Source organism: Hemiscyllium ocellatum, chromosome 8 (genome assembly GCF_020745735.1).
Source record: "Hemiscyllium ocellatum isolate sHemOce1 chromosome 8, sHemOce1.pat.X.cur, whole genome shotgun sequence".
NCBI lineage: Eukaryota > Metazoa > Chordata > Chondrichthyes > Orectolobiformes > Hemiscylliidae > Hemiscyllium > Hemiscyllium ocellatum.
In genome coordinates, this window is record NC_083408.1 from 83,210,014 (window position 1) to 83,236,877 (window position 26,864).

General features: G+C 39.5%; 1 protein-coding gene across 1 annotated transcript in view; it reads left to right on the forward strand.

The window, feature by feature from the left end:
* Positions 1–26,864, forward strand: part of mdga2a (MAM domain containing glycosylphosphatidylinositol anchor 2a) — a 924,938-nt gene that overhangs the window by 863,562 nt on the left and 34,512 nt on the right. The window contains exon 17 of the mRNA XM_060828983.1: positions 19,814–19,953. Coding sequence (XP_060684966.1) covers positions 19,814–19,953 — 140 coding nt within the window. The remainder of the gene's footprint in view (positions 1–19,813; positions 19,954–26,864) is intronic.

The following is a 26,864-nucleotide window of genomic DNA, read 5'->3' on the forward strand; positions in this document are numbered from 1 at the left end:
TGTGTACGCCAGACCAAGTCAAGGACGGCAAGTTCCTTCCCTAAAGAACATTAATGAATCTGATGGGTTTTGCTGATGCAAAATGGTCATCATTCGACTTCTCATTCCAGATATTTATTGAATTCAAATTCCACCATTTGCCAGCATTCAAACCTGGGTCCACAGAACATTACCTGGGTCTCTAGGTTAATTGTCTAGAAATAGTATCATTGACCATCTCCACCCTGACCACAGATGAAGTTACTCAGTAGTAAATAGGAAGCAGGCTTTGGTTTGAATTAACTGTGGGCTGGCAGGAGTCTTGCTTCGTTAAGGCCCAAATAGTCTCTTTATGGCAGGATGTGCAGAGAAGGATATGGACATTGGAGAAAGTGAGGACTGCAGATCAGAATCAAAATGTGTTGCACTGGAAAAGCATGCAGGTCAGGCAGCATCTGAGAAGCAGGAGAATCAATATTTTGGACATAAGCCCTTCATCAGGAAACAAGGGCCTATGCCTGAAACTTCGATTCTCTTGCTCCTCAGATACTACCTGACCTGCTGTGCTTTTGCAGCGCCACACTTTTCGACATGGACATTGGAGCCAATACAAGTAACAATGGCAGCCTATGCAACCACAATAGTTTCCTCGAAAGGGATTTTCTTTAGACCTTCTCACCCCGAAACATTTATTGTTAATTTGGTTAAGCTATGTCAAGCTTGAGAGGACATATAATGTTGTCAAAAGAAGTGTATTATTCTAATAGTAAAAACAATAAAAATAGAAATATCAAAACTTTGCATTGGCACACAGGCAAATAAACAACAGAAAATATATATTTAAAACATCTATCTTGCAATAAACCTATTTAAAATAGGAAGTGCTTACAAATGAAAATACTTTATGATTTTTTAAAAATTAGCTTATATCCAAACTTTTAATCTGGAGCAACAGAAAAGCAATGTCATAAATCAGTATTTACCCAAAAGAAACAACAACACAAGAAGGCATAAAATTTACAGCACGTGTTTCTTGATCTTTGGAGGATGTTCTCAAGTAATTATCTAAAAAGTGGCCATTGCCATCTGTGACCAAAAAGGCCTCAACTGTGACCAATATGATGGTGTGTAATTGATATGACCATTTGGTGTTCCATGTCAGATTAATGGTGAACAAGGGTGCAACTTCAACAACAAGATGCCACAGGTGCTTTGCAAGGTCTATGACATTCCCACCCTCTATCAGCCAAAGGGTAATTCAACAGAGCTCTGCTTGACTGCGTATACACTTGCCTTCTGCGACTGAACAAAAGGGGTCAGAATACCTTAACAGCTGTTTTATGCTTCTAATAGCACCCCACACTCATCCACATACTATTCAGCATGCCGTCCCCTTTATAGATGAGACTCAGTCATTCCCATGCACCATCTCCTTGGGATCATTACTCTTTATGATAGTGATGGCCTACTCAATGAGTGACTTACAACAGGGTTTCACCAGTCATTAAACCCGCCATTAGCCAGTGCAGTCAATGAGGTTGAGAAGAATTTTCAGACAAAACAGTGAGTATAACAAATTAGGCAGTCTGATTGTATTTTTCATTGTTAATGTTTTAACTCATTTGTAGGATGTGAGCATCACTGGCTGGCCAGTATTTACAGCCCATCCCTAGTTGCCCTTGAGAAGGTGGTGGTGAGCTGCCTTCTTGAACCGCCTGCTATGGGTTGACCCATAATGTCATTAGGGAGGGAATTGCAGGATTTTGGCTCAGCGACAGTTAAGGAACAGTGATATATTTTCAAGTCAAGATGGAGATTGGTTTGGGGGGGATCTGAAAGGAATTTTTTTGAATGAAATTTAACTTGGTTTCTGAATGACTGCATTGATTTCTCAAATGTGTCATTAAAATCTTGACAATATGAGGAATCTTTCTTCATCCAGAATGAGATATCATCCTTAGTCAAGCCACCACAGAGACCAAGATCATTGGACTCTATGCATCTATTTCCTTCAGATGGATTTCAGGCTCTGTGACATTCTCAGGTGTAGTAGTCACTTTCATTACTGTATCATTTGTCCAAGTGAAGGAGCTGAATGCTTGTGGTTCCCATGTAGCTGTAAGACTCTTGAGTATGATGTTCCTCCTTTATTGCAATGCATTAACTGTCAACTCGCAGACATTGCTGTTTCTTTCTCTCCCTTTCCAAAAATCCTTGTGATGGTTTTTAACAGGCACCTCGAAAATAATCACTGAAATCAACGCTAGACATTTTTTTGAAAGCAATTCTTATTAATACTTATTCAACTCAATGTTTTCTAACATACAAGAAAGGAGCAGGATTAGGCCATTTTGCTCCACAATTCTACTCCAGCATTTAATAATAATTGTAACATTAGCTCCACATTTCTGCTTATCTCTGATAACCTTTCATTTCCTTGCTCACCAGGAATCTATCCACAGCAGGTTCAGCAGCATTCAAGAAGCAGGAGAGTCAACGTTTCGGGCATAAGCCCTTTATCAGCGTCGACTCTCCTGCTCCTTGGATGCTGCCTAACCTGCTGTGCTCTTCCAGCATCACACTTTTTGACTGATTTCCAGCATCTGTAGTCCTCAGGAATCTATCCACATCTGTCTTAAAAATATTAAAACATATGTAGTTATTGTTATATTTTCAAGAAGAGAGTTCCAATGACTCGTGACTCATTAAGAAGAGCACATTTGCCTAATCTCTGTTCTTAGTGGGCAACTTTTATTTTTAAACTGTAACCACTGGTTCTAAATTATTCCATAAGAGGGTACTTCATCTCCACATCCACCCTGTAAATTCCTGACAGAAACTTAGACGTTTCCATCAAGTTAATTCTGACTATTCTAAACTCCAGCAAATGTAAGGTGAGCCTGTAAAGTGCCCCCACCACCGTCAATCCAGATAGTCCCTTCTGGTGCACCTTCTCTGCATGATTTCTGACACAATAATGTTGAACTGAACTGAGCTGATTTAGGTTTATAGTCACATATACTCAGGCCATGTGCCATCCTCAGCACAGAGTTATCAAGGTACAGAATCTTGGTACAAAGTCGAAAAATAAAGAAAACAAAGTTTAAAAGTTAAAAATTACAGACCCACTTACTGAAAAATAGAAAAACAATGAAACTCAGGTAATAGTTCAACACCACAGTCCCATAAACACCAAGCCATTCTGGGCTTGCAATCCTCTCAAGGGGTGGACCTCACCTGAACCAGAGATCTGGGCTGCCTGCAGCTTGCTCCTGCTCCCACAGCCTTGGGATGCCTCTTACACACGTCTTTAAATGCATTTTCAAGTAAAGTAGAAGTAAAAATGCAATATGTGCATTTCAATAATACTTATATTTATGTGGTGTCAAGGGAAGAAGCATTTTTGTTGTTTATTATTTTCTAGAAAATAAATGTATGCTTTGTTTTAAAGCTTAAATGTATATTTGTACTTTATCTTTAATATTGCCTTTTAAAAGCCCCCCAGAGAACATTTAGTTATTGAACAAAGCATCTAAATGTGACTGTTAGTCGAAGGAGAGAGGTGGCTGCAAATGATCAGTGTGTGTCACAGAAGGCCAAGATCTGAGTACTGCACTTTATAAATGGAGGATGGGAGTAAATCAAAGCTTTCTGATTGTGTTCAATATCTAAGCAGGACTGTCTTATGTAATAATTGTGTCATGATTTTGTCACATCAAGGCACAAATGTTCGCTTTAAGGAGTCTTATCTCCCTGCTTTTTTAATTTCTTAATCAAATATGTAAATGTGAAATTTAGTCTTTTTATTCATGTTTAGAGACCTCTCATAACGTGAGGTCCTAGTTTATGCCTCATGGATGTGGGCTCTAATTCAGCCAATTTAAAGGCCGTTTTTTTGGAAAATCAGCAAACCAATCCTACTGTTTGCAAGCACAGTCTTTGAACACCTATTATCCTGATTTTGGGATTCCTGACATGCAGAGTACAATTGAGTCCAGTGTTTCAGATTGAGATTTCTTCACATGAATTGGAATATGGTACCCTGGAGCTGTAAGATTATACTCTTTTGAGGAATGCTTCAGTACAATTGAACTAATATTCTTTATTTTAAAAATACAGAATTTACAATCCATAAAAGACACAATTTTAATACAGTTCAAAATTGTTCATGATACACAACAGTAAGGCTTGCTGTTTATAATATCTTAATTGTACTTTACATTATTTCATTGCTGTCTTTCATTTTCAAATCAATTGAAGATTAATTTGAGTTAGCTTGCTGTTTATAATATCTTAATCCTATTTTACATTATTTCATTGCTGTCTTTCATTTTCAAATCAGTTGAAGACTAATTTGAGTTTATAGAACTGCATGTCTAACAGTTGGCATGGAATAAAGGCAATAATTCACAAGCAGGTTGCTAATTTGTATGTGGCTTCCTGTCAGTTAGCAGATTTACACAAAGTTGGTGTGGTTAGTTTAACAAAAATAGTCACATTACAGGTGATCTCAAATTATCTTTCAATCGACAGTATCTCTCTGAAAAGAATGTATGACTTTGTGGTGACTGAATTACATCTGAACATTCTTAACTGCTCTCTAATGGACCTTCTTAGTCTTGGTCCTTTGTGCAATGCAGTGACACAGGACATCAACTTGTTTTGAATATCTGATGCATTTCATGCATTTTGAAGACACAACTTCTACGTTTGTGAATATAATCTGTAGATTAAACATTAATGTGTTAATTATAAGACAAATAGAAGTATCGGGTTGAGAAGATGATAAATAACCCTACAACATGAGTAATTCAAACAGATCTGGGTAATTATTTAATGAAGTTCACATTAGAATGGAGAAAACCCAAACAATGGATGACCCATCTCTCATCTTGTGGTGGAACCAGAGGGTCTAAAATTATCTGAGCAAAGATTTAAATTATCTGGTTCCTAGACAAAAATAAATTAAAAGCAACTTGTAGCCAAAGGAGTTTCTTGGTAGAGCCAGCCATCAGATATATAAATTATTCATTCTAGGCTTCAAATCAAAAAAGATGTTTAGAAGGAAAGTAATAGTTTATTTACATTTCCATTTGGAACATTCCAGCGATGCCATGGTGCCATGGAGATGGACTGTGGATTTAGGGAGGTTTTTTTTGTTTAAATTATTGATATATTTCTGTCAACAAAGCCAGCAGACATTGGAAGTTACAGTTTACTTCTGTACAATGCAGGTCACCGGGTTGTGAGAGCAAAATTGATTAATGTTAGCCAGATCTACATCTTACACAGATACAACATTAACATTATTCCTCGTCATGCAGAATGCAGGTGGGAGTTCAAGATCAGTTTGGAGGTATAATGCATGAAAGAGACATGAAGGGACAGGGGGAAAAAAATCCACAGTAACTTCCATCGTGAGAAAACGCAGTTCAGCTTTGCAACAGGTAGAGAGAGAGATACGTAAAGCAACTTCAGACCAGAAGCAATGGGGAAATGAGAAATCAAGAGCATTTCAAATGTAGAGTCATCAAATCTTGAAGTTGAATGAAGCTTATGATTGAGCTGGAGCTTCCACAATTGTGACATCCTTTAAAATTGGTGGGCAGTCACTTGGCTGAAAGGTTATGGAAGGAAACAAAGAAAGCTCATAACTCAAACATTAGCAGGAACTCTGAGCATAATCAACATATATTGCTGTGTTGCACTATAGTTTGGCCCCTGGAACTGAAAGTACTTTCAAGAGTCTGATAAGTAGACAAAGACTTTGTGTGAGGAAAATAAAGTTAAAAGAGAAAGGTTCATTTGAAGATTTTGGTTTTAAAATATGAGTGATTTTGCTTCTTTTTATTGTATTGTAAATTGATAACCTAAGGTAATGCTTAGTTAGTAGCATTTGTTTTGTTTGATTCTTAGATATTTGTTTAAGCTGTGGATCATACAGGATCATTCTTTCAGAATCCAATTTCTCTGTAAATGTTGATAGTTCCTTTGGACTGTGTGCTATGACACATTAGTTATTGCTTATACACAGATGTGCGATCTGAACATTTTCATCATTTTAGCATTGTTGGTGCTGTTAACATTGAAACATTGCATGTAAACGGTTACAATACAATCTATTTTGTTGCTCTCGAGTTGCACATTTCATTCACAATAAAAGACTATGTCATAAGTTTTATGACTCTCCTTCCAACTTTCATCAGTCATTTTGTTTTTAACTTGAATTGCCTTTTAAGTGAATTAACTCCTTTTCTTTTAGTTTTGAATATCATTTTGTTCCTTTTTTTTCTTTTCTTTAACTCAGTTCAGCTGCAATTGTTGTCTTTCCTTGGCTGCTACCTGAGATCAGCAGCTTCTCCTTTATTTTTGGAAAAGTGGATAAGTGTGAGGTGATTCGCTTGGGCAAGACAAACAAGGCAAAGAGTGGTGAGCAGTAGGATCCTGGGAAGCACCAAGGGTCAGGAACCTTGGTGTGCATGTATTTCAAACCCTTACGGCGTTGGGACATCTATCCCCCTGTGATTAAGAAGGTGTATGGGATTCTTTATGAGCTGAGGCATAATTTCAAGAGCAGAAAAGTTAGGTGGAAACTGTATAAAATGTTGGTTAGGCCACAGCTAGTGTATTGTATGCAGTTCCATAATCCATATTTTAGGAGGGATGTGATAACATTTGAGAAGGCGCAGAAAAGATTTCCTAGGATGTTGCCTGAGCTGTCGGGAAGTTATGAGGAGCTAGTCAGGAGCTGGTTTCCTTGGAGAAGGGGAGACTGGGAGGGGACATGATTGAAATGTATAAAGTTATGAGGGACAGAGATGAGATACACAGGAAGGAGCTTTTTCCTTTGGTGGAGGGATCAGTGACTATGGGGCATAGATTTAAGGTAAGGGACAGGAGACTTAGAGGAGGTATGAGGAATTTCTTTACACCCAGAGGGGTGAGAGTTTTACACTCTTACACTCTTCTGCCTGTAAGAGTGGTAGAGGCAGAAAGCCTCATAACATTTAAATAGATTTTGGATGTGCATTTGCAATGCCAATACACACAAGGCTATGGGTCAACAGCTGAAAAGTGGGATTAGACTGTTAGGTGGTTGCTGTTGGCGGTTGCAGACTGCTTGGGCAAAGAAGTCTTTTTTTCTGAGTCTGGGCTGCTATGACTCTAACTCCTGCACTGACTCTTGGTTCTCCAGTCTCTTTCTGCCTTTGATGACCCCACTCAGATGCAGTCCCCCAACTGTCCCAATCTATTTTTCTATTCCTTTCTGCTTCCATCACAGCCCGCATCCTAGAGCAAGGGCCAAATGTCATCTTGATTTTCTTTCTGTCACTTTTCACAAGGTTTTTTTTGGCTGAATCAGCTAACATGGCCTCACTCTTGGAACTTGGAGGCTGTGATACAAAATTGGGAAATATAGACAGCTATGAGGAGGAAAGCAATAGCTTTTGGGAGGTTGGGGAGTGAGCAGACACATCACAGCTGAAACTTCCTGCAGATAAATCTAATGTCACACATTTTGGGAAGAAGAGTACAAAAATGTAATACAAAATCAAGGGTTTTCTAAAGAGGTGCAGGGGCAAAGAATCATGAGCTTATACGGGCACAAAATGCACACAGACTCCTGGGCTCTGTAAATAGATGTGCAGAATACAGGGCCATATAGGTTATAATGAACTTGTCCAAAGCATGTTTCAGCCTCAATGATGGAACTGATTCCAATTTTGGGCACCATACTTTTTAAAGAATGTGAAGAGTTTAGAGAATGCATAGAAAAGACTTACAAAGATATTTCCAGGTATGACAGACTTCAGTTTTATGGAACAATAGAAAAAGTTGTTTGTTCTCCTTTGAAAATGTATAATGGAAAGGAGATGCGATCAAGGTGATCCAAAATCATGAGAGGTCTGGACAATGTAGATCAAAACTGTAGCTATTGGTAGGAAGCTTGAGAACAGAGAATACATTATAAGTCGTTTAGCAAAGGAGCCAAAGGTGACATAAGAAGGATTCTTTCTTATGCTGTGAGTAGTTCTGATCTGGAATGTGCTGTCTGAGAGCATGTTGAGTATTTGATTATGATTTTCAAAGGGGAACTGGATAAACATTAACATGTAGAAAATATGAAGAGTGACGTGCAAAGGGCAAGAGTTAGTCTGGCTAGTTTTGCTTTGCAAAGAGCAGTTGTGGTGCTGACCAGCTCCATTGTTTCCTTCTATGCTGTAACCATTCAATGATTCTGACCTAGGTCAAATTCCAGTTTACTGGTCCCTTCTTCCCTTGGCCCTCCCTTCCTTTGTCAGCCTTTAGCAGGACAATGCCCTCTCTGACACTCTGATCTCCTCTTCCTTCACTCCCAATATCCCCCCTTAGCCACACAACACATTCCGTTGCAACTGTTGACATCTGGCCCTTTACTTCCTCCCTTCTCAGTTTCCAAGGGCCCATACACATCTTCCAGATGAAACAGTGCTTCACTTGCACTTTGCTCAATCTAGTCTACTGCATTCCTTGCCCACAATGTGGACTTCTCTGCATTGGTGACCACTGTCCAGAACACCTAAGTTCTGTCTGCAAAAAAGACCCTGAGCTTCCAGCTGCATGCCACTTCAACACATCACCCGCCCAATAGAGTTGATTGCTTTGTTCTAGATGATGTCAAGCTTTTTGAATATTATTGAAGCTGCACTTCTCCAGACAAGTGGGGAATATTTCATCATACTCCTGACCTGTGGACAGACTTTGGGAGTCAGGAGGTGACTTACATACTTCAGTATTCCTATCCTCTGACCTTCTCTTGAATCCACAATATTCAAATGGCTAGTCCAGTTCAGTGTCCTTTCATTGCTAGCCCAGAGCCCAGTGGTGGATTCAGTGATGGCAATATCATTTAAAATCAAAGGACTATAGTTACATTTATCTTGTTGAATATATCCCAAGGCTGATATTGTCCAATTCTTCCTGTTCCCATTCAGCAGTCACATCTGGTTCTCATGCAGATCATTCAGTATCTGCATTCAGGTTTCAATTTGATTCTTCCCTCCCTCTCCATAGACTGTCAGGCCACACCCAGTTGCTATTGAGTCTTGTTCCCCACCTCCACCTCCCAGTGATATCTTTCTGACATAAAACCATTTGTTCCTCGGACAAAGGCCTAGTAATTAAACTTCCCTGATCTTTCAGGATAATGGGTCTGTTTAGCTCTGAATCTCAGACTGAACTGGTTCTTAGGAAGAATCAGTGTAGAATGAGCTGAGCTTGCTCCCTGGGTGTTTCCTTTCCACTGCACCCAACCCATGTACATCAATATGGCCCCCAGGCCTTCATCCATGGTGCTAGATCGCCATGTTTCATGGCTAACCAAAAACACATGCGAACCAAGCACACTGTTCAGTTCCTGATAAGTGTTCAGCCAAGCCAGCAACGTGGGTTGCAGTTGGAGAATTGTTAAAAGTCACCTCAATAAAACCAGACACAAACTGCAAATCACTATCTTCACACTCAAAAATCAAGGAAACGAATTGTACTTTTGTGTGCTTTTTAGTGCAAAAAATATTGCCTTTTAATGCCCACATTTCAAGCCACCTCTAGCACGTACTCACATAATTGAACATCTGCACAAAGCTCAGGAGGCATTTTTTGACTTAGCAAAAGTTTTTTTGATTGTAGAAATTGATTATATGCTATGTATTGTAGAAATTGATATATGAGTCAAGGTTTTTGACAGAATGACTGGCCTCCTGAAGTGAAGCTAACATGAAACTTATCCACCCACTGTGCAGTTTTGCATGTATTTGTGTGCAATAATTTGGTTACGACTCGTCTTTTACATGACAGATTAATTACTCAGCAGAAGGTAGTGTCATCAACAATATTGCTTTTTGGAATAATAGCCACCAAATTATTAATGAAGATGAAAATTAGCTCAGCACAGAGCTAAGTACTCCTCTCTGAGGAATCCTTGGGCACATGTTGTCATAAAGAGGTATATAATTTATATGTGTGTTCTGTGAGGAAATCGTGGAACTAATTTGGCAGCTGGATATGTGTGTCTATGAAATCTCAAGAGTGATTTATAAGCAGTATCTGAGCACCTTTATCAGCTTTCACTGCTTTAAGCTTGCTCTTTGGTTTCACAGCTGAATTTTCTGATGGGCTTCAGAACACTGACCTTGATTGTTCTGTAAATCATTTCTCTCCTGGAGGCTCGTTTATCTCATGGATGTACTTTGTGGTGGATATTGTTCCTTCTAAACCTAATGTTTTGTCTGTTACATTATCTGAAGGACCCTTTATCTCCTGACCTGTCCATATCATCATCTGGGGATCATATAATTTCATGAATTGTTACTATATATGGTGGCTGCTCGATGACAATATACTTTTTTGAAATGTCCTGGATTTCTGAGCCACATCATTTTTTCCTTAAATATTTTCTGAATATGTGAAAGTTGATCTAGCTTTCATGGAGTCAAAAGCAGCTCAACTTCATTTTGTTCAAACAAATTTTTATTCTCAATTGTATTGAAGAATGTAAGAACTTGACTTCAACTTTTTAAGTTGGTTGTATATCTTTGTTCACCCTCTGCAGATATCATCTGGCAAACAAAGTATTTTTGCAATCTCAGTCATAATGGGGGAGGATTGCTAATGACTTAGTGTTATCCTTGTCACTGGTAATAACAACAATGTTTAGAAGACAAAGGATTGAAATGTGTTCATGCCATCATCTGACAATGCCTAAGTGTTCCCTGATATATCCTTTTCAAGACATCTTAATGAGAGGAAGCTGAAATAACTGGTCTTTGGTCATAAACTAGTAAATGCTTTATATGTTTGAAATACTGAGAGTGCTAACTGTGTGTTCTCGGTCAATACATTGAACTTTTGGTTTGGCCATCCTTCAATGCAACACTAGAAAATAGTAGCACACTCTTCATCATTCTTTCCTTCTTATTGAATTTATTTGAGATTCTTTTGTCTTGCTAGCCATTGGCACTTCTGGCCATGTGAAACACTTCTTTATGCCATTGTAGGTAACATCAATGGATTATTTTGTTCTTTTTGAATTTGGCCATGAGTCTAGAAAGTCCATTGAATTCTTCTACTGATTTTGCCTTGCCTGTTTGATCACCAACAATTTATTGTTGGGTTAGCTTTCCCTTGAAACTGGTTGAACATCTTCTGTTCCCTCAAGGATGTTGAGGTCAAGATTTGTGTGGAAGCTCAAAAGTAAGAAACGTTGACTAGGCATTATGCATACGTTTTCAACTCCCTTACAGAGTTGCTTCTAACATATCTTTAATGTTAAGAATTATTCCACCTGGACTATGTAACTTCGTATTGTTATCTATAACATTTGTTTCTTTAGCCGCAGTATTTGATCTGGTAGGACAACCCCATAATTAAAAACGTAAAACTAAGTCATGAAGTTATTGAGATGTCCATTGTCATAAGTAGATCTATCATAATTGTGACAATTTTGTCACATTGGCAACTTTATATGAGTTAGCATTTTTGCTGCTCTGACACCACATCCTACTTCTACACATAATTTGGAAGTGCCCTGTAGTTTTACGTATGTGGCATTCTTTTGTCATAGCTGACATTGCTTGTACCTGTAAGGCTGTTTTGGTCCATAGCATTGACACTGACTATCTGCTGTCTGGTCTATGTTTGGGTTGGCTTGTTATGTGTGTCTGTGAAATAATTGTACCTTACATAATGATGGACTCTGCTATTTCATGAAATAATGTTGTCATTGTCCTCTCAGGATTTATCAAAGAGTTTTCCAGATTTCTGCTTTTAATGCACTTTGAATAGCTCTCTTCAAATTCAAATCTTCTTTGGACTGTAGTAAATATTAGGGTGTTTCATCAGTCAATCAACCAACAATTAGTTCAGTTAAAAATTCTAATTGCAAAGTTTCATAATCGAAATTTTCTACTAATCAGGAGAAATCATTCATGAAGTTATCAATGGATTTATCCAACTGAAATAATCTTCTGTTGTGTCTTGCTTTTCAAGAACTTGGTGGGCGGCACGGTGGCACAGTGGTTAGCACTGCTGCCTCACAGCGCCTGTAGACCCGGGTTCAATTCCCGACTCAGGTGACTGACTGTGTGGAGTTTGCACATTCTCCCCGTGTCTGCGTGGGTTTCCTCCGGGTGCTCCGGTTTCCTCCCACAGTCACAAAGATGTGCGGGTCAGGTGAATTGGCCAAGCTAAATTGCCTGTAGTGTTAGGTAAGGGGTAAATGTAGGGGTATGGGTGGGTTGCGCTTCGGCGGGTCGGTGTGGGCTTGTTGGGCCGAAGGGCCTGTTTCCACACTGTAAGTCTAATCTAAAAACTTTGATTTCTTTTCATAAAATTAAACTTATTACCAAAAGCTTAAACACGTTTTTCAAATTATATATGCCTTATTTCACGTTTTTATGATTTATAACTCATTTGTCATATTTACTATTGACTGCAGTGGTATATTTACTTATTCGGCTTGAGATTTCTTATTTAATTTTAAAGTAATTGTGTCCTTTAAGTACTATTTTCTCCAAGGTGTCCGATGTCTGATTCAAGATGGTGACAGTGTAGCAGAGCTGCGTGTGGGCTGTTGCCCAGGTACCTTGCTTGTTTTTCTCTTTATACTTCTGATCTTTTCTCCTTCATTTTTTTCTCTTTTTTTGGAGCATTTTATGCTGGGGGTTAGTTGGTCAAATTGGCATGGCTGCTTGAGCAGGTAGGGCCTGGGATGGCAGCTTTTCCCAGTGGTCAGAGGTAGTAACTCCTCATGGCGACTGGAGACAGTGATGGCAGCAGCAGCAGCGGCAGTGGCAGCAGGGACGTTCTCCCAGTCTTTGGGCCTGATGGCGGCCGCGGCTGTAGCAACAGCAAAGTCCCTCCAGTGAGCAGAGGCAGTGGCAGTGGCATGTGACCTTTCAAGATAGCGGTGCCAGCAAGTTGACACCTCAGAGAATGGCGTGGCTTTCAGTGAGGCAGCACCAGCACCCTGGTCTGGCAGCAGAGCCAGGAACTCCTGGTTCCAGTAGACTCAGTTGGCAGCACTGTATGACTGGAGCTGAGACTCCTGGTTGTGGGGCGAATGTGGGTACAGCTTGGGACTCAGCATTAGCAGTGGTGAGGTGGGCCCAGTGGTGAAGAAATGGTGCCTAAAGAGTGGCGACTCCTACATTGGTGGGGCCGGCACAGGTGATGGCGAGGCAGAAGGAGGAGGCCTGGCAGTGCAGGTGTCACTAGTGAGTTAGGTCAGGGTTCAGGACTCTCAGTTTTAACTTTTATCCTTTTTATTCTTAAGCAATTTTAAATGGCATTGGATTGTGTCATTGTTGAAGCTTTTAACTATATTTTACTGCATTAATTACTGTAAAATACAAGCAACAATAAATCATCATCATCAATTTTTTGTTGTGTTTGACTCATCTTTCTTTTAATCTCTGCAGTCTTGTTATTTCTATTTCCATGTCTTCTTATTGTGATTATTTATTCATCTTCCTTTCATGCTGTTTTAAATTCTACAGTATCTAAAGGCTGTTTAATCCTTGGATGAGTTTTGCTTGCATAAATAATGATGTTGTTTATATTCTCTTTGTTTTCCAAGCTTTTGAATTGATAACAAAAAAATGCTGGAAATCACAGTGGGTCAGGCAATGTCCATGGAGAAAGAGCAAGCTAACATTTTGAGTCGAGATGACTCTTCATCCAGAACTGAAACGTTAGCTTGCTATCTCTCCATGGATGATGTCTGACCTGCTGTGACTGCCAGCATTTTTTTGCTTTCAGTACAAATTGCAGTATCTGCAATGATTTGCTTCTACAAGCTTTTAAAATGTTTGGTTTAGCAAGGTTGCTTTATTTTCTTCTAATAAAGTTTCCTATTCTATGTCATAGCAATGCTGTTATTTTACTCCTTTTAAAACTTTAAATTCAATTAAAAGGCAACGTTGTTGCTCTGTACTGCTTACTAGGGGGTGACTTCACATAGTTTCACAGTAAGATTGGTGGTTCCCCACCCTCTGCTGGTAAAATGTAAGATTTCCTGCCTTCTGTAGCCAAGATGAAGGTTTTCCCTTTGGAGTAGGTAAAATAGACACTTTCCCACGTTTCCACACCCTAAAACACAATTAACGTTCCCTTCCATGATTTACCAAGAAAGCTTCATGGCTATTGCTTTAATAAATCATCCCACCAAAATTATGGTTTTAGTTATTGATCACCTACTATTCTCACAGTCTTAACAGTCTTTTAGCTATCTTGCTCTATTAGACTCTATCTTCTCTAACTTTTAATTTGACCTTTCGTTACATTAATTCTGCTCCACAGCAGCCGCAGTTTAAATTAACTCCAAGATCCTTGACTTTGTCCTATCACTTGTGCCTAATGATATGTGTTTGCAGTGACAGTGACACTTGTTGTGAATAGTAAGTAGCCCTTCCCTAATTTAAATCTTTCCCAGTCTGGCCCTTTTCTCATAAATTTAGATTCTTTCATTTAACAAACAAGATTTTTTGCTTTACTCTTGTAGCTCTGAAATGGTTAGTTCCAATCGAACTTCACATCAGGACAACCCTCACAGATCTCTCTTCTTGAAGCACCTTGTTCTTGCCAAGTGTGACTGTGTTTTTTTAACTTCTAGAATACATTGCTTTTCCTGCGCTCTTTACCAGGTCTAAAATGAAGATTTAATCCTCAGATGTTGGTTCTGCTTCATTGTTCTTTCCTTGTGTTCAGTTGATTAATGCCCATCACTGACAATCAAGTTGTATGTGCTGTAGAACCAACCATTATTGGATATTAGTTTGGTGAGACTGCTTCCGCCAATCCTTCCTCTTTACTGACGTTAAGGGCTAATTTGGTTAACATCCTAATTCTTTCCCCAGGAACAGAGTTTATATTTAGTTAGAGTGACCTGCATTGATCCTGACTGTTTATTGATGCTGGTTTTGGTTAGTGAATAAGGCAGGAGATTTTCAAGTCAGGTCAAGTCAAGAGGCTTTTGCCCGAAACGTCGATTTTACTGCTCCTCGGATGCTGCCTGAACTGCTGTGCTCTTCCAGCACCACGAATCCAGAATCAAGTCAAGAGTAGCTTTATTTGTCATTTCAACCATATACAACTGATACAGTAAAAACAAGACAGTGTTCCTCCAGGACCAAAGTGCTACACGGACAGCACAAACCACACAATCATACAGCGGCATAAAGTGCATATGAAATGCAAATCATGCAAGTCAGCACAGCAATTGCTGACATGTCAAGACAATAGGTGTAGTGGTGTACAAATTACTGTAGAATAAAAAATATTAATTAATAAAACATTGCTCTAGCAGCAATTTGAAATACTAATCAGAATGCGTCCAAATTGAGAGCACTCTAGTAGCAACTTTTTTCCATTCTGAGAGGGACTCCATGTCATCTCTTGAAAGTAATGGATGCCTTCAAAAGTGAGTCAAGTACTTTCTTTAGTGAACCCAGGTAGCAAGATGGCTCCAGTCCCTCTGCAGCCCTGAACCCGTCTGCAGATTGACTCTTCACCCACAAATCCATGTCAGGCCACCCTGCACCTCTGACCCAGGCACCTTGGTAGACCAATCCAACAAATTTTCTTTATTCATTCACGGGATGAGGGCATCGTTGGCTAGGCAGCATTTATTGCCCATTCTCCAGAGGGCAATTAAGAATCAATCACCTTGCTGTGGGTTGGGAGTCACATGTAGGGCAGACCAAGTAAGGATGGCAGTTTCCTTCCCTAGAGGACATCAGTTAATGGGAAATTTGCAGAGTGAAAAGATGGCATAGTCAACTCTAAACAGATCCTAGTTGCAATCACAAAAGAAGTTAACTGATATTTATTTCGGGATGTACATTATTTTGCAAAGATCACTGACTCTTGTTTTTCTTGTTAAGAAGTTGAAAGGTTATCAAGCTAGGCAGGACTGTGGATTTAGGGCTACGTTCTGATGAACCATGAGCTTATTGAATGACAGAGTAGGCTTGAGGGGGTGAAGGCCTACTCCTGCTCTTGATTTGTATGTTTCTATGCAACTGACTAACCAGAGACTTTGGGAAAGCTGCATCTGAAGTTTGAGAGCAGTAATACATTCAGGACCACCATGTCTTGAATCAGAATTAAGAGCAGAGGCAACAACTACAACTGTTTTGATTTGTGTGCCATAACCCACAATCAGTATATTCAAACTTTTAATTCAGAACCACTTCAGCTGCATCTGAACCCAGTCAATTTCCCGACCAAAATTCAATGCATAGGTTGTACATAAAGATAGAGATTGGCTTTATAAAGTGTGAGGGCATAGGGCAAGCTGCTCTAGATCCGTAAAACATAATCGATCTTGTTTTATTTTTCAATAATGTACAGACTCATTTGGGAATGATTTGGCTTTTCTTTATTTTGCTTTTTGGCAGTAAAACTAATTTACAGAGAGCAAGGAATGGTATGTCCCTAACCATGGCTAATACCTTTAGAATGGAAGAGTTATTGCTTAATATTTTGAACAGCCCCGAATTAGGTTTTATTTCAATCTATATTATTGAGAAGTGATATCGCTCAAGTAGTTTCTATTTAAAGGGTCACTACCTTCCTGAGAATCACCTCACTGTCATTTGTGTATGGCACTCTATCAAAATGAAGCATAGCCTCTTTGAACCCTTCCCCCACAGTGAATAAAACAATGCACTAACCTTTGTAATGATCAACATCCCTCTAAAATAACACCAGAAGAGAAGGAAAAATTCAGGAGGGCATGGAAATGAAAGTTTTCTGCTGACATTGCTTTGAAGGATAGCAAGTTATGTTTTTTAAAAATCCGTGAAACTGAACTAAAAGCTGCCAACAAATTGTGCTTTATGTCTGTCCCACTCACAACTATTAAACCTATGGCAAAGGTTTGAAATATTTGAGCTTGAAAATCCTTAAAAATGCTGCTCATCACACTTGGAGTTTTGGTTTTCTTTAGGTCAAAAGTCATCTGTTGAGTAACATATCCAATGACTGTTTGAGCTCATTTATCTCCAGGAAATAATTGAGTTTAGCAGGAAGCAGGCAGGGTCCAGGAATCTTTTTGTCCAGCAGTAGACATTTAGCGATCCATAAATGATCAGGCTGACTCCCAGCTGCTGCTGAATGCCCTTTGTTATAAGTTTCAGCCTCACAAAGCTGCGAATCCTGGCTGATGGACCCATCATCCCTATTCTTCTAGGACCACGTGTACAATACAGTTGCTGAAGGCAGTCTGTTCTGGTTAAATGTCTTTTGAAGCAAGTACATAAACACACCTGGTTCAAGACAAGTATTTCCAAAAAGTTAGGCTGTGGTTTAAACCCTTTATATTAACTTTTAACCCTGAGAACAAAGACAAACCATTTTGTACTGAATTTGGTCAAGCAGACATCAAAGAGCTGCCATGTATCAATGGGGAAGGAGCCACAAATGATCACGAAAAAAAGATAAATACATCTATCTTACTGGTCTGCATAAAAGAAGGAGGATACTAACAATCCTGTATTTAAATCATAATGTAACTTCTTAACTTACTAGTTCATTTATTTTTACTGTTGAACAAGTGAAGTAGCCTCCTCGATAAAGGTATGAAGTGATTTCTGAGAGAAGAATTGCCAGCAGCTTTCCTCAGTAAGCTGTTAAATCCAGATCTCCTGCCCTGGTTGTATTTCCCTAGGTTAAAGCATGGGAAAAGAACATCTACAATGAAGTGTATTGAACTGACTTATAAGTCCACCTGTTCATGAGAATTTGACAGATAGCAGTAGAAATAAGCTATTCAGCCCCTCAAGCATATTTCAATAAAATCATCTAAACTTCAATGAGTCTGGTTCCAAACTACTCAATTTTTCCAAATGAGATCAACCCCTCATCTGTGGGATAAAGCTAGTGAACCTTATCTGAACCGCATTCAATGCAAGGATCACAAGTTGTTTGTTTATTGCATGAATATTTACTATTGCACTGTGATTGGCTGTCTGATTAAAACAATCTGTTAAAATATTTGAAGGCAGTGAAGTGCTGTATTTGAGATAGATTTTACAACAGAAAATGACTTGCTGAATAGAAATAAGCAAAAACAAACTGAAATTCTTTAATAGAATACATTAATATTTTGTGACAGATCATTGGCAATCTGTTTGATCATTTCACAGTTTGGTTTGATGGTTTGTCTATATGAAGTTCACATTGTCTATTAATTGCAGAATCATAGAATTGCAGCAGGATATGAGGAGCCCATTTGACTGATATGTCCATGTGGACTCTCTGAAAGAACATGTCAGCCACTCTGACTGTCACATCTCTCCTGTAGTCCTGTACATTTTCTCCACTCAGATAATTATTCAATTATCTTTTGGAAAGTCAGGAGGAGCCTGGCTCCACCATACACTTCAGCATTGCATTCCAGATCTTAAATGCTTGTTGCATGGAAAATGCTTTGCCTTATATTATTGGTTCTTTTGTCATTTGGTCTAGTTGTCTGGTTCTTGATCCTTCCACCAACAGGAGCAGTTACGCTCTGTATACTGTACCTGGACCCCTCATAATTTTGAACACTTACTTCAAATCTCCTCTCAATCATGCATTCTCTAAGGAGAATAATTCCATATTCTCCAATCTATTCCCGTGTGTATATGTCCCTCCTCCCTGTAACCATTCTCAAAAATCAATGCCTGCTAAATTGTGGTGCCCAAAACTGAACATAAGTTCACCATAACTTGTTATTTTTGTTCTATGTGTGTGCTTCTTCTTAAAAAGCCTGGGAACTGTGATTGTGCTAATTAATTCTTCAAACTATTGTATTACTTCTTAAAAGCCTAGAAGCCTGTCAACTTTGCTCACTAATTTCTTAACTTATTGTGTCACTTTCAGTGTTTTGTGTACATCTAACCCAAGGCCCCTCTACTTCTGCATCCACTTTAGAATTGTTTCCTTTGTTTATATTGCCTCCCTAACAAAATACATGACTTCACACTTCTCTCCATTACATTTGTCACCTTTCTGCCTAATCCACCAGCTTGCCCAGTATCCTCTGGAACTCTATCACTACCCTTCACACAATTCAATGTTTGCTAGTTTGAAGAAGCACCTGCACACCAAAGTCAGTAATACAAATTATGAAAAGCAGCGGTCCCAATACTGACCTCACTGGACAATGTGTTTTGCACCCTGGGCTGGTTATGTATGGTCACTTGTGGGAAAAAACTGAAGGGAAGTGGTATTGATACAATCCACCAGTCCACCAGTCTTTAGGACATACAGCCTATATATCTAACATCATGCCAGCATGGAAATTCATACAGCACATTAAATATTTGTGTGATAGTTAAAACTTTTTTTTGGCTTGATGACATTTAGTTTGTGGCAAACTCCACTTGCATTGTTACATGTTACCAGTGTGAAACAACTAACTTCACCTATTGCTCTAACTTTTAAGATACCTTACCCTTCCAGGTAGACTATACACCTGTTATGAAGCTACTCTGTGAGGCTGTGTCCTTAGTTTGGATATAAGATTGGATATAGTCAATGCTAATCTTGGATCAGATCCAAAATCAATTTGTGGTAGCAGAAGCAATTCAAAGGGCCTTGATTCTCTGGGGAGCTGAAACAACTTTTGTCCTTGTCATCTTTTCCTAATACCGATATTTTTAGTTACATGCCATTTTTCAGAATTCAAGTTTGATGAGCAATAACAAAGCGTCTCACCTATCTCCACTAAATTATCCCTGTCAGAAAAGTCTTGGGCTGTTTCTAAGGGCAGTTCAACATTGAAATTGTTTTGTAACATGTTGTTTTCCAGGTACTTTGAATGTGTTTTTGCGATTCAAAGGATTCAAAGGATCAACTGTGACTGAAAATCTCATCTGGACTATGTCTGGAAACCAAGGGGAACAATGGATGCATGCAAATATCAACATCAATCCAAGTGGAACTTTCCAGGTGAGAATGTGAAAATAAGATGAACATAGAGAGAGACAAGTATTTCTACAATATTGCAGATCATATGGATATTAAACTACATGTAGAATTCAGTTTTTTTAAATGCCAGCCACTTTGTAATGCAAGAAAAATGCTAAGTTAAAATTGCACATAGTTTTATGAAAGATATATGTGTAAGTCTAAAGCATTGATTTATATTGAAGTATAGAAGCACATGATGGGTTAATTAATTTACTAAATCTTGTGGAAATGATCATAGAATCCCCAGAGTGCAGATAGAGGCCATTTGGCGCATCAGTTCTGCACTGATCCTCCAAACTGTGTCCCGTTTTATCCCATACACACAGTCGCCATAAGTGTAAAGAGTAAAAAAAAATGTGAATCAGGGAAAAAATAAATTCATTATTATTTGCCTAAAAAGAGCCTTTAGCTTGCTCAATCAGAGTTGCAAGGTGTCAATCTGAGTATTTCTGGAATTCCATCCAGCCAGGTGACCCTACAGTCACCCACAATGTTTACTAGAAGGGGCCATATGCTGGAGTTTGATAAAAGGTTGATATCCTTAACAATCTGTGACTGAAAGTTTCACTTCACTGGATTCCTGATGGCAGAACTGGCTCTTTGTGTCTCTGTGTTATGTAAAGTGACTATAGACTGGTTACAATGCCACCTCAACCTGAAATCTGCTAATGCCATGAAAAATATCCTCAAAAAACAATTGCATGTAAGTAGATGGATTTGTTTCATCAAGGCAGGATGAAATGTTTTCCATTGTATTGCAATTTTGTATTATTAATTGTCATCCTAACATCACTCTGGCTTTGCACTGTCATTTGTTTCCTTAGAAAATTAGCTTCCTGTCTAAAAGCCGGTTTTCATTCTCGAGAGTAACTCAGGTCTTTTAGAGTCTAGACTAGTAAATTAAACTGTCATGTGTTTTCAACATACAGCCCACTGGGTTTCAACTAAATCTGCTCGAACAAAATTTAGTGGTGACCTTTAGCATTGCTTGCTTCATTCTCGTCCATTATGTTGTACTGGTTCCAGACCCAAGGCAGTCACTTCATAGAACATTCTGTGGAATCGTTTCTGGGAATCATTCAAAGCACAGTAATTTTCATGTGCCTGTTTCTAAGATGAAGCTATAATTAATGTTTATTATTTAACTACTTATATCACATCAGATAACTTAAATTATTTGAGTGTTTGTATTTTTTTCATGGTATATGTCAGGAATTTACCTTGGGGTCAAACATGGATTGACGTAAGTTAAAATAATCTTTCTAGATCATCTGATAGTTTGTTGGGTAAGTATATTGTAATCTGGTACTGAGACCTTGTTCTGTTTTGCATTATATGCTGATCTCAGTTAGAATACCAGTGAAGATTTCAAGTTAGTCTCCGTGTCCTGGCTAAAGATGCAAATGAAAATGAACCATGATTCATGTTCCAGATCAATTTGCTTGGAAAGTATATTTTGTTGATAACAAGTGAGGGCAGAATTAGACTAAGGTCAGTCACGTCCCTTGACAAATGCCTGGCCTGCCCCCTCCACCACTCCAGGCAGCACGGTGGCTCAGTGGTTAGCATTGCTACCTCACAGCACCAGGGACCCAGGTTCAATTCTAGCCTCAGGTGACTGTGTGGAGTTTGCACATTCTCCCTGTATCTGCGTGGGTTTCCTCTGGTGCGGTGGACTGGCATGTTAAATTTGTCATAATGTCTAGGAATGTGTCGGCTAAGTGGAGTAGCCATGGGAAATGTAAGGGGTTTGTGTCTGAGTGGGATGCCCATTGGATGGTCAGTGTGGACTGAATGAACTGCTTCTGCACTGCAGGAATTATATGAGCAACAGCCTGCTGACATTGGCTGTCAATATAGAGTTGGATTGCCAGAACCCTTAAAGCAGCATTCACCACTTTATCAAAGATAGAATCAAATAATCTTACCAATATTAATGCAGCACAAAGTTGGTCCAAAGATTAGGCAAGTCACACTTGCCTTCAGTGCCCTGAGATTCGCAAGAACAAAGATTAATCCAGAGCCAAGGGCAGAGTGCTCACTGCTGCAGACTGCCAGAATTGATGAAAACATTTATCCCAACCTTCAAAAAACAAATTTAAGCCATGAGGTAACAAGTCTTATTCATCAGCTGTCTAATGCATATCTATGTTACATGCAAAACTGGCCTGCCCCATTTCTATGTGTCATAAACTAACCCCCTGCCCATCATGTCCTCATCTTCCCACTGCCACTAGGGTTGACCACAATATAGGCCTATCACCTTTCCCCATCACAGACTAATCCTCCTGCCTGGTCACAGGTACATCCCCCACCCACCTCAGGATTACCCTGCCAATGCAACCAACTCTGCTACAAACTAATCTCCTGCCCTTGCCCACCCCCATACCCCAACACTCTTGGCCATCACAGATCTATGTCCCACCATGTTCCCCAGCTTGCAGGCCCATTGCACCATCATCACCATCCCCTATGCCCACAGAAGAGAAAAGCCATTGCGAGGCAATAACAGAAACATACTGCAGCACTATATATTAAACTGGTACAATTCAATTCATAAGTCTTCAAGGTGCTCTGCTTTGTCCAATAATTTCCAAATGTTTAATCTTCATTTACTGATCATCCATGTAACTCTTTGAGTAGTGTGAATGGAGTGACTGCTTTCATCCCCAATCCTAATGTAATCATTCAATTCGATGCTGTGCAACAAGAGTACTCAAACACATAAATATTCAAAGAACCACAGACAATACGAGACATATTCAGCATATGACTGAAATAGATTCTGTCACATAAATCACATCTTACATCCATTAACAAAAAGGAGAAAAGCACTTAAATGATGAGACTAATTCAGTGATAGCCAGTGTTTGAAACAATTTGTATGGGTTACTGGATGGAAGCAATTGAACTTCATAGCATTTGATACTTTCTGTCAGCCTGGGTCTGTATTCCATAGCACCATAGAAAAAATACAGTACAGAAAGAAGCCATTCAGCCCATCTGATCTGAATCTGATCCCACCTTCCAGCACCTTGTTTCGAGATTTGAAGATTTTACCATTTTTAAAAAGTTGAAGGTTTCTGCATCCAAAATTATGCTGGATGATGAATTCCAGACACCACCTTCCCTCCTCTGCAGGAGCTGTTCTTTTCTTCCCCTGTACTGTCTACTCCTTTTTACCAAACACCTTCAATCTATGAAAATATGTTTTTCCTGACTATTCAATTCAAGCACCTTATAATTTTGTACAACTCCATTAAATCACTCCACAGCCTCCTGTGCACTAAGGAAACAACCCTAATCTTTTTTTTATTTATTTCAAAATATAATTTATTCAGTAAAAAACGTAGTCACCAATGCAGTTTGGGTCTGTACAGTGGCATAACAAGGAAACAAACATTGGAGATTGGCTCTCTCCAAACAAACTAAAGGCACCTCTTACTTGAACCAAGCTAGGGACCAGAGAGCCTGATAACTGAACGGACATCCATTTAGCAATCCAATCTTTCCTTATAGTTGCAACTTTCCAGCTGTGGCACTATCTCCTCTATACTCTCTCTACAGCAACTGTACCCTCATAATGCAGTGACAGGAACTGTATGTAAAATTCCAGCTGCAACCTTCTCCAGTAAAGGAAAGCATTTCATGGATTTGTTTTACCACCTTAGCTTTACGATCTCCAGGGACCTGTCCACATGTCATCCAAGCTCTTACACTGCCCCCATTCCTCTCAATATTCTGAGAGCACTAAATCAGATGACTCTGAGCTGAAATCCCACTCCACAGGCTGAAGCACATAGTATTCCATTGAGATGGTAGCCTAGACTGAGGGAGTGCTGCAGTGTTGGAGGTGTCGTCTTTCAAAAGAAATTTTAAAGCAAAATCCCACCCATGCAGAGGATGATGTCGAAGATCTCATTGCACTGGTTGAAGAAGAGCAAGAAATTTCTGCCAATGGGTACCTTGCCAAGCATTGACAATTATACCAAAGCTACTAAAAACAACAATTCAACAATCAATAAAGTAACAACACTAAGAAGCTTGACAATATCCAAGACAAAACAGCTCACTTGATTGGCATCACATCCACAAGCACCCACTCCCTCAGCCACTGACACTCCGTAGCAGCAGTGTGTACTATCTACAAGATGCACTGCCAAAATTCACCAAAGATCCTCAGACAGCACCGTCCAAACTCACAGCAACTTCCATTTGGAGGGGTAGGGCATCAGATATATGGGAACACTCACCATCCTGACTTGGAAATATATTGCCATTCCTTCACTGTCACTGGATCAAAATCATGGAATTCCCTCCCTAATGGTCCAACAGCATGTGGGCTGTAGCATTCCAAGAAGGTAATTCACCACTATCTTCTAAATGGAAACTAGGGACAGGCAATAAACGCTGGCAATACCCACATCTCACAAATGAGTTTTTAAAAAATGTGTATAAACTTACTGATTGTCACTTTTCCCTACATTGCAATAGTTATCACATTTTAAAAAATATGTAATTGGCTATGAAGTGATTGAAGATTTATGGTCGTCATAAAAAGTGCTTTATCAATGCAAGTTAGAACAGAATCCCTACAATGTGGAAACAGGCCATTCGGCCCAACAAGTCCACACTTGTTCAAGAGTAACCCACCCAGAGCCATTCCCCTCCCTTATATTTACTCCTGACCTAATGCACCTAACACTATGGACAGTTTTAGCATGACCAATTCACCTCATCTGCACATCTTTGGATTGGAGGAGGAAACCAAAACACCCAGAGGAAACCCATGCAGACACAGGGAGAATGTGCAAACTCCACACAGACAGTTACCCGAGCTTGCAATTGAACCTGTGTCTCTGGTGCTATGAGGCAACAATGCTAACCACTGAGCCACCATGCCATCCCATAAGAAGGAGTTCTTACTTTTTTCAATTTATCTTGCAAAACGATTGTAAACTTTCACATTGGGGTTTGGAATTATATAACACATTGTTAGGGATAAATGTTTAAAATGTAATGAACTTGCTGAATAACTTTCACTTCGTTCTTCATATGTCAGAAGAAGATGGATGGTATTTGCTGCTTTCATGATTGAGTATTGTCATCTGAGGCATTGCTGACATTGTATGGTAATATGGTAAATGTTGCATCAAGGGGGTCCCTGAAGGAGATATGCAGTGGGAAACAAAAAGGCAGTGATCACAGAGCTTTGTGATTGTATATGTATGAGCTTTGTGGAGCCAAAAGGACAATTGAATGCTTGAATAGTGCTTTCAACAGGACATATTTAAAATTTGTTTAATTAGCACTTTCAATGAAAAAGTTATGAGCAGAATCTTTTTGCAACAGTTGTGGCAGATTTGGCGAGAAATCCAACAAGGCCTCTCTCAATGTCAAGAGCAGCTCCCCCTTTTTTTATGCAATGGCTGAGTGCTTTGGATTCTCACTAGGCAAGTGTGAGTTGCCAGTTAAGGGGAATCATTGCTTTTAAATGCTTTATTAACGCCATTAATACAGCTTCCTATTTCAACAAATGCACCAACTAAGTCATTGTCACCAGTTCTGGACATGGACGTCAGAACAGACACTTTGCAGTTTGCCCCCTCAGCCCAAGATACCAGGCTCACATTACTGCTGTACTAAAATAAGCAACTGTGGATGCTGGAGATCTGAAACAAAAGCAGAAATTGTTGGTGAAACTCATCAGGTCTAGCAGCATCTTTGGAGAAAAAGCAGAGTTTATATTTTGAGTCCAGTAACTCTTCAACAGAAATGATTGTAGCTGGGAAAAACATGGTATTCACGCTAGCCCGCTACATGTCAAGGCAAGGTAATACAAATCAGATTTAGGGTGAGAGGGGAAAGATATTAAAGACATCCAAGGGGCATTTTTTTCAAGCAGAGGTTGGTACATGTATGGAATGAGCTGCCAGAGAACATGGTGGAGGCTGGTACAATTGCAACATTTAAAAGGCATCTGGATGGGTATATGAATAGGAAGGGTTTGGAGGGATATGGGCCAGGTGCTGGCAGGTGGGACTAGATTGGGTTGGGATATCTGGTTCGCATGGACAAGTTGGACTGAAGGGTCTGTTTCTGTGCTGTACATCTCTATGACTCTATGACTCTATAAGTATAGAAGCAATCTGTAAGTGGATAAATACTTCATGCATCCTTAGAAGTTGGCACATTTTGGATACCTTGAAGTGGACATGGATTATCCTTGGCACTTGAGATGACATTGGTGCTCAATGTCAAACATTACCATTCTTTGGAGCAAGTGGCAAAATGCAGTCACCAGGTACTGTTCTGACTTCCATTTCGCTTGCAATTTTGGTTTTTGTTTCCCAGCGCCATGCCATTTAACACTAACACAAAGCTTGTCCGGCCTCAGTCAAGGGAGAGTGAGCCTTCTCTCGGTGGGGTAGGGGCAAAATAAGTCTAGGGCAGCTTCTGATACTAGTTCAGGAGCTTGGACACATCAGTCATCAATTGGGTGGTCAGAGTCAGGACCTTCCCCTCATGAGCTGACTATCAGAAAGCCCACTATCAGTATTGCTTCTTTCTGTCCAGCTGTGGGCTGTTTTTTTCTCTTGGAATGAGAGGGCAGGCAAGTATGAACGGAGTTTTAAGTGGATGGCTAGTGCTGGTCCTGGGTGATAGAGTAGGCAGCACAGAGGGCACGCAGGGTTAGTGACGGTGGGGGCTATGATGGGTGAAATTAAGGGAGGCAAGTTGTTATAAATAATGGTGATTGTGTTAGAACATGAGCCTTGATGAGAGATGGAGTGCAGCAAAAGAGGTACAGTGCATGTGAGGTATTGGAGGGAAGATTATGACACTAATACTGACAGCGAGGAGAAGGGTCATTGATGTTTTTCCTACAC